The 9081-nt window shown below is 30.1% G+C and overlaps 1 protein-coding gene across 1 annotated transcript in view; it reads right to left on the reverse strand.

Moving 5' to 3' along the window:
* The window catches only part of LOC106473542 (DNA polymerase eta-like), a 25265-nt gene that overhangs the window by 8298 nt on the left and 7886 nt on the right, over positions 1-9081 (reverse strand). Inside the window, 3 exon segments of the mRNA XM_022401957.1 lie at positions 569-692; positions 1644-1763; positions 3123-3226. Of these exon segments, the coding sequence (XP_022257665.1) occupies positions 569-692; positions 1644-1763; positions 3123-3226 (348 nt within the window).

Genomic DNA, 9081 nt, shown 5'->3' on the forward strand with positions numbered 1-9081 from the left:
TGCATCGAATTTAAAGTTTATTTTGAGATAATTTAATGAAATATTTCAATCCATTCGTGTTATTCATAATTCAAGAAAAAGATATTTGATCGGGAGTAAAAGGAAAGACCATTTCATTTTTAAAAAAGAGAAGTCAGAGTTTTCAGGTATTGTGATGAATTAGTTCATTATGTTGTGGTCTTTCCTCTTAAACCTTCTACAAATAAGAAACAGTAACACTTTATTTTTTCTTTGAATTACCTACCATAACCAAGTCACATTATTGAGAAATTCTTCAAGATCTTGGTTTTGTCATCTTACGCCTTTTAATTAAGATTGGAACATTGACAGGGAAATAGATTTGAAGGAAGAAGTTTCGTAAAGAGCGCGAATGGTAGTGTGATGTAAAATTACTCATGCTAATAAATTAGACTAATGTTTTCACCCAAAAAGACAGAAATCACCCCAAAACACTATGCTAAGGAGAAAAAGTTAAACCTCATGATTCTTAAAAAGTCTTAACCTGACTTATGACAAATATTTCATAAACAATGCACAACAACAACTTATTAATATCATGTAAACTTGCCTCTTCCTTAGTTTTCAATGATGACTTCCCTGTAAAGTTTTTCCCACAACCAATTGATTTGGGAAGTTGTCTTGCTGTGACAGGCTCATTATCCAAGCCACGAGCAACTTCAAAGAGCCACGAACTGGTAGAAAAAATATAAGAAAACCCAAAACAATGCTAAACATCAATAACATGAGTGAAGTAATTATGAAGTCAAACAGAGGAAAATCTGAAAAGCAGTAACCTCTTAGCAAGAATTACACATTTGGCTAAAGATATATTTAAAAAAATGTATAAAATGTGGTAAAAGCCAGTGTATTTTTGTTAACTTTTTAACTCCATAATGTTTTGCCCATTTTGCTGGAATTATTTTCATGATTTCCTAATAATTAACACCAAACCTTATAAAATTTTAATTTTCTTTGTGGATAGTAACATGGTTTGGATTAATTTTCAGCCAAAAAGACATAAATGTTATTGGACACTGTCACAATACAATGGGTAAATCAGTATTTTTGGTTGGACATTTCATTAAGAAATAACTCACTAGTTACGAGAGTTCAGCGAAAGAAAGTAATAAAAATAAAGAGAATCCAGATAATCTTAAAATGACCAGCAATTAAGAGAAAAAAACGCAACTTTGGAACCCTTATTTAACTAAAACTGGTAACAAAAAAAAAAATTCTGGAAGGAGTACAAGTTACTGATTTATTTTGATCACAGATACAATAAGCGAAATAAGAGAGAAAGTGAGAGATACAGTTTGACAACATTCCAGTAAGTTAAGTGTAACCAAAGAAAGTGACAGAAAGTACATAACACAAAAGAAATTTATATAGGATACTGGCTCAAATGTTTTATTTATAGCTTAAGACATAAACCACTATAGTCATTCTGCAGTATTTCAATTTTGCACCATAACAAACAAAAACAAGTATTCAACAATTTAGGTAACCTTACATATGCCTCAGTAAAATGACAAATAAAACAATGTGTAACATTAGTATGTGAAAATAAAAAAAATTACAAGTATTATTACAATTTCTATTGTTTTTTAATTGTGCAGCAGGAGCCAGTCTGTATTTTTACTTACCCAGTTTTCTCACCAAAAGTACGCTCAAGTTGTCTGACAGAAATATTTGAAAGTTCTCCCATTGTTTGTATTCCTAATTTTCCTTCTACTTCTTCCCCAAGTTTTCCTCCAAGGTTTCGTCTAAGCAAGTTAAAAAATAAAATAGCAAGTCTAAAAGATTATATTTCAGTTTAATCTTAATTTTAATTGACTAAATGTGCCAGAGTATATCCAGTCTTTCCATGTTTACAACTTATTATTGTAAATCTTAATATTAGTACAGCAATAAAAGCAGAAGAACCTTAAAAAGGCTAAAATAAATAATTAAAGCAAATACTGAAGCGAGAAGTTTAGCTTCTTAATTTTGTTTTATATGATTCTATGTTGTACACATAGACACTTTAGTTTTCTTTTATTGAATATATGTTTTAAAAACTTTTTGTAATACCATTTTCTTAAAAGGTGCATTATAGTAAGGATACATCTGTTTATGGAAATGCTATTACGGCTACCTGCTGGCTTCTTTAATTTTGAGCTGTCAACCACAGGGAAGGCAACCCACCAGCAGTACCAATCTCTAATTCTTGGGCTATCTACTCTTTACCATCAAAGATGGGATTGACCCTCACATTATAATGACCCCATGGCTGAAAGGTCGAGCATATTCAGTGTTGGGTTTTGATTCTGCGACCCACAGATTGCGAAACGAGCACCCAACCACAAGGACCTACGGATATGATCTTCATAAAATGTTGTAATCAGATGTATCCTAAACTAAGGATATATTTTTACAGTCTTCTTTGTACCCGATTGACCGATCATTAACGGTTCAAGAAAAATATTAACTAAAATAGTTAGAATTAAAAACAATGAATCTTTTAAATATTAAATCTCAGATTTCAGGATGCATTCAAATGATTGTGTGCAAAGGGAAGGAAGAAGATAACAAGAAGTACCAAAACAAACTTAAGTTTCCCTAATTCTGTTGTAATCTTCTACATGCACAAGTAATTTAAGATATGCTATCACAAACACAGCAAAATTACAGATCTTTCACACAAACATAGTCCACTATTGGCCATCCATAATTAACTGTAGATACTTTTTAACTTCAAATATTTTACACAGTTTATTTAACAGAATAGCTATTTTGCACCCAAAATGATTTAACCCTTAAGAGAGAAGCAGTGGAACTTGATCTCATATGGTGTAAAGAGAAAAACAAAAAATATAATGAAAACCTTGCACATTATCTAGATCAATTTAGAAACACAGTTGTAAGTAAAAATTTTACAAGTCTGCAAGGTAAGTTTACAAAAATAATTATAAGCATGTACAAAAACAAGATTTTCTATATCCTATAACTTATACCATACACAATGATAACTATATATCTATGTTGATTGATGAAGCTTAATTGTTACTCAGTTATTTTTCGACATAAGTGGTTTATACACACTCAAACACATGTGCATTAGTATGTTTAGAACTGTCCCTTACATCTTGTGAATTGGAAGTTCTCTGTAGAGAAGTGAAACTGAAACCTGAGGAAGTATAGTCTGTTGCTGTGGTTTGTGGAGTCCACATGCTAATTTGGCCAACATCTGAAAAATCAAAATAAACACGCAAGTTCAAAAATAACACACAATAAAAATTTGTTCTGCAAACCTCTTTATGACCAACGTTAAATGCAAAAAATTTCTTTATTTTGCAATGCATGAATTCTGGACATTATACATTTTTTCTTTTCTCACTTACACAAAACCTGTTCAAACATACTACAACTTGTAACTAAGACTCACTCTCTTTTATTTATTATTATCACACACAAATAATATTATCAAAACATTAAGGCTACCAACATTCCTTAGTTAACAAATACTAACTGACCTAAAGATAACTTTTTATATCAATGTACATACCAAACAAAGCTTAAAACATCAGAGTTATCACAAAACTAATACCATTAAGTACACTATTTAGCACATCTAAGCTCTTGCATCATTACCTTTAACTCTCTCTAAAACCTACTAAATACATTCTAAATGTTTGTTTTCATTAAAACTTTATATTTTAACTGTTATTTTCTTTACCCTAACTCTATACAAGATTAGTCAATTTGACTGACCTCATACCCCCCCCTCCCAATCTAAATTACCCTCTTTTTCTTCCTAAAATGGCTTCAAATGTAGTGTGAATCTACATTTATTTATCCTAAGTAGCTTTAAACTCATAACGTGCAGCTCACATTATGCTATCGAATTACATCAACCACGAGCTGCTCACATGCATGCCTTGTGAAACATTTTTATATATTATTATTATTTATTTTAATTAATCTAATCTTAACTAACCTAAAAAGATCCCTACTTTTATAATAATAAATAAAGAATGAACATAGAAAACAAGAGATAAAGTACTTACCCAATCTTCTTTTTTCTTCCTGTCAATGAGACTTAACCCTAGTTTTTTTTTTAATATTAATGGTAGTAATGCACCAAAGAACATAGACTAATGACCTACAAAAAGTAGATAATTTCCCCTAACTCTCAAAATTTTTCTGGCTTTCTAACTATGCGACAAAAGCCATTAGAAAGTCATCCAAGCTAGTCATTAAGTTTCCCACAGGAATGAGCGTGTATTAAAAGTGAAATTGACGCTTATCTATTCAAAACACAACATTATACAATATGTCATTTGACAAATGAAAACATCGCTTTCTGTTGGTTATAGGTAATATATAAATAAATATATGAGAGAGCTATTAACAAATCCTGAAAGAGAGGATGTGACAGGGGAGTGTGGCAGGAGGGGTCTGATTTTCTATATGATAGCTCTAATCAAACAAAATTGAAAGCAATAAAAATTATGGCTTGCTTGAGTAATAATGACTTTATAGTGAGTAATTTTAAATTTAATTTTGTACTTTTTTGAAGGGTGGTAGATAAAATAGGGAAGATGACATGCTAAGAGAAAATGTGTCACGTGGGTCACACTAGGGGAAATTCAGGATTTTTTTAAATATTGCCTTATAAAATTAAGAACTTAAAACTTATATACTGTTAAGATATGGATTATTAGCTAATATTTTATGCTATAATAATTGGTATATCATAAACAAAAAGTAGTTTAATAAAATTTTGAATGTAAGACACTAAAACCTTGGGTCATGCGCAGTAAAGGATACCAGTGGTGATAGTACTCATGCCACCATTATCCAAGAATAAAATTCCTGAAACATATCACTATTCTACATAGCTTAACCCTTCATAAACCAGGGGAGTGTCACTGATATCTCTTGATTTTTTCATTCCTATCCAGTTTTATATTACAAAAATGCATTTCATTTGACATAGTTTTCTATCATTTTTTTATTTTATTTAATTCCTTAAATTGTTTATGAGACACTGTTTTGGAAAAAATATTAAAATTACTTCTTTTCATCTTAGAATTCTGTTGATCAGAAAGTCCCACTTCATATATTCATTCAGTTTGAAATTGATTTATATTCACAAACATATGTTTTTGATGGTTTATTTTGACTATTACAGTAGTTACCACTTTCAGCTATAAATCTTAGACATTATGGTTAAAGCTGATGAAGATTTAGTAATGATCTATGATACACCTTTTACAACAGTATCACCATTACTTTTGTCAGGCTAGTTAACAATATTCTTGGTTGAGATAACTCTGTATCTAATAAATAGTTTCTTTCCAATAAATAATAAGTTCTATTATTTGTGCCTATCATTTGAATACAACAAACCTGGCAATAATATTCATAAGTAACAAGTTAATATTTTGTCACTGTCTTTAATAACTAAGCTTTAATATCTGATATTTTGTCATAAAAATAAAACTTTCATACCTTTTAAGATATATAATTTAGGAAGAAAACATTTTCAGAAACAAAATAAATGTCAAAAAATTATATAATATTCCAAGATTTTAGGTTTTTTTACATCGACTCTTCTAAACTTCCTTTGTTCATCCCTGCAGAAGTTCTATCTAGTCTATTTTCTAAATCCGTAAATTATTGTTAAAACTACTTTACTTACTCTACATTGACAAACAACTTATAATCTGGTCTATTCAATGGTTTGTTTGTTTTTGCTGCAGTTACACAAATGGTTATCTGCAATCATTCCTGCACAGGGAATCAAACTATATATCTATCCAATGGTAGTTAAACTTTGTCTTAACTATTTTCAAAGCTTCATTTACAATTACTTAGACCACACAATGTGACATTCTAAAAGTGTGGGAAGAGTAAGACGAGATCTTCATTAATCAATCTCTTCTATCTGCACATGAGACATCGTATATTTGTTTGACTATTGTCATAGTTCCTTAGAATATTCAGATTACACCAGCAACATTTGTAATACTTCTTATATACGTCCCAAGCAACACTGCATTCACACACACACACACACACACACAAACAAGATAAACAATATGTTAATGCCCCCCAGTCCAAATGATCTGGTTTAAAACAACACTTAACATATAGGACAGTGTTTTGAGACCTATAAGCTTTTGAATGGAATTTCCAAAACTGATGTCCTAGAAGTCTTAGACTTCTTGTCTGTTTTTGCAAATTAGTGGAAGGGCCGAGAACTCTTTTATCTTCATCACATATAAATACTGGGCCAGATCTTCTTTTACATCTTACTCTTAGTTGATTTTCATGTTTTAAAGTGTAGGGTTCCCCAAATAGGTCAGATCCTGTTCAGCACATGCAATGGTACAGGAATGGATGAAGAATGTTAGCCATACTGTTTAATATATAAGGAATGAACAATCCTTTCTATCATACTAATAGAAAGATTCAATAATTCCACTGCAGAAATAACATCAATGTTTTGTGATTATATTGACTATTTCTTGCTTTAAAATAAGTCAAGTGTTATAAGACTGCTTTACTTATCATTATCCCCTATTAAATTGACCATGGACATTTCTTGGCACTCAGATCTTCCATAGATAGTGCAAATCAATTAAGTATGTTGCACTGAGTACTCAAGTTATAACTTGCTTGTAATATTTTCTTTGATGTTGTCTTTCATCTGTTTCTTCATGCATGTGCATGATGAGAATTTACTGCTTGTACCAGAGACTGAAGAACACATCTCGTTAAGAATATGATAATAGAGATCTTTAAGACTCAAAACATTTGGATAAACACACAAGGCAAGTAGTTTTAATGAACATATTATAAGATAGGAAGATTCCGTGAATGAACAAAGAGAAAAAAAGACCTGGCCATTTATAACCCATCAAAAGTTAATCTAATGTACTAAAATGGAATATTTTTTAACACTAAATATTAACTTTAATGTCACTAGTTTTTTGTTTTTTTTAGGCTAAGTGTTAAAAATTCCACTCACCAAGGTTTGTTTCATTAATACGAAAGTTAAATGGGTCTTTCTGTAAAAGCTAGAGTGATACTAGTTGTTCATGTTTCTAATGGCTAGACCCAAAAATTATTCTTATCATTTAATTCATTACTTGGGTACATTTTTATCCTATTCATATAAACTAATTATTTCATAGACTTTTAGAAACTTCTTCCAAGACAGAAGTGAACAAAACACAGCAGAGCCTTGTGTGTGTGTGTATAATCTTTACCTGACCAATTGTCTTAGGCTATACATCAACAAAAATAAAAACAATGTATATATAAAAAAAGGTTATACTAATTGTCGAAAAACATAAAAGATAAAGCTTCAAAAGAAGATATTTGCAGAAAAAAGCACCTAAAGCTATTGAGAATATCCTGTCTCTCCAGAAATCCTCCAAATCGCATATTAAAAATCAACTATGCACCAGTGAAAAACCAGGATATATTAAGATGCAAGAGTTCAGGTCCTTTAACTGTTTCAGCATGGACTCAGTCCCTGGGACCGACCTCTTAATCATTTTGTGCTTGTTATAGTTTTCATGCTATAACTTTTAAATTAGTAAATGAATGTTAACGAAATTTGGCATTTTATCAGTAAACACTACAATGCTTTCATATGCAAAATATCAATTTTTTTTATTAAGTCTTAAGGTTTGTAAAGCAATCTTTTTCTCATGTCTTTTTTTTTCACATCTTGCCTATCTATCATGCAAAGTAATATCCATTTTAAGATTAAAAATATTTTTGTGCATCAGAAAAATTTTAAATTTCACATGCGAAATCTTTATAATGTCCAGATAGTTATCAAATGTTTCTTAAGAAAAAACTTTATATTTTATGCTATTTTCAGTAATCAATCTCTGTACAGGTTCGGTAGATTTGACGAATTCGCAACCACCATAAAAAATTAGAAAATATATATAAATTATGCCTCTTTCTTTCTAGAATGAACACAAATTATAACATGTTTAGATTAAATCTCATAACATTATATGTTTATATATATATTTCTTATTTTTATTATATTGACCTTTCAGTCGTGCCTGGCTAACAATACAGAAGTTACAATGACGCGGCTCACGTGCACTCATGTTACTGTATCAAATAACATAAAATTGACCTTTGGTCTGTACAAAGTAACTTGTCTTGGCTTTGTTTTAGTAGACTAGTATTTTGTAAAATACAGTCACATTTCAATTATTATACATTTTATATCTTTATAGATTACTGCTATTTTGAAATAAGTTCTTAAACTTATTTTTCTTAAAACATAGAACAGTAACTAAAGAAGTAAAGCAAATAATTATCTCTTCTAGTTACAACCTTTGTACTCGGTTGCTACTTGACGTAGGTTACTAAACTTTTAAAAAATGTGCAGGTGGAAGATGTGAAACAAAATATTTTTTTAGATTTTATATATACATTTGAATAACTAAAAAATCATAAATTACTACATTAATACCACAGAATTCCACTATAATTTACCAAGCTTAGTAACTAAGATGTATTTTAGTCTAGAAAAATATGAAATTTTGAGCAGACTAAAGACTCACTTCCTACCTTGTTGAAATATTGGTTCAAAAGAAAGAAATGGTGCCAAGCCCATTAAAATGGCTGAGAAAGCCACTAGGAAGACAATCTGAGCTTCCAGTTGGTTATTTATGTCATATATAGAAGTAAGTGTATAAAAGGGAGCATTTCCAAAAATGGAAGGAAGTGGGCAGGGTGCTACTGTGTTTGATTTATTACACGAGCAATATCTTATCAAATTCAAAAGATAAGAGGCTCTTGTTTTATATTCTAGCTTGTCAATATTGGTAATTTGAGTTTCTAATTTGTACAAAACTATGGACTTAGTATTTTGACTTCACAAACATTTAATTTGAACTAGTGCTGCATTCAACATACAAAGTGAAACATAAAAATTGATGTTTATCTGTGTTTTTTAATATTTGCTATTAAATTAAGAAATTGAGTAATATATAGTACTAAAACTTGAATTATAATCTACAGTTCGATACCAAAGTTATTGACACAAATTCATGAAATAGT

Source organism: Limulus polyphemus, unplaced genomic scaffold (genome assembly GCF_000517525.1).
Source record: "Limulus polyphemus unplaced genomic scaffold, Limulus_polyphemus-2.1.2 Scaffold6260, whole genome shotgun sequence".
Taxonomy (NCBI): domain Eukaryota; kingdom Metazoa; phylum Arthropoda; class Merostomata; order Xiphosura; family Limulidae; genus Limulus; species Limulus polyphemus.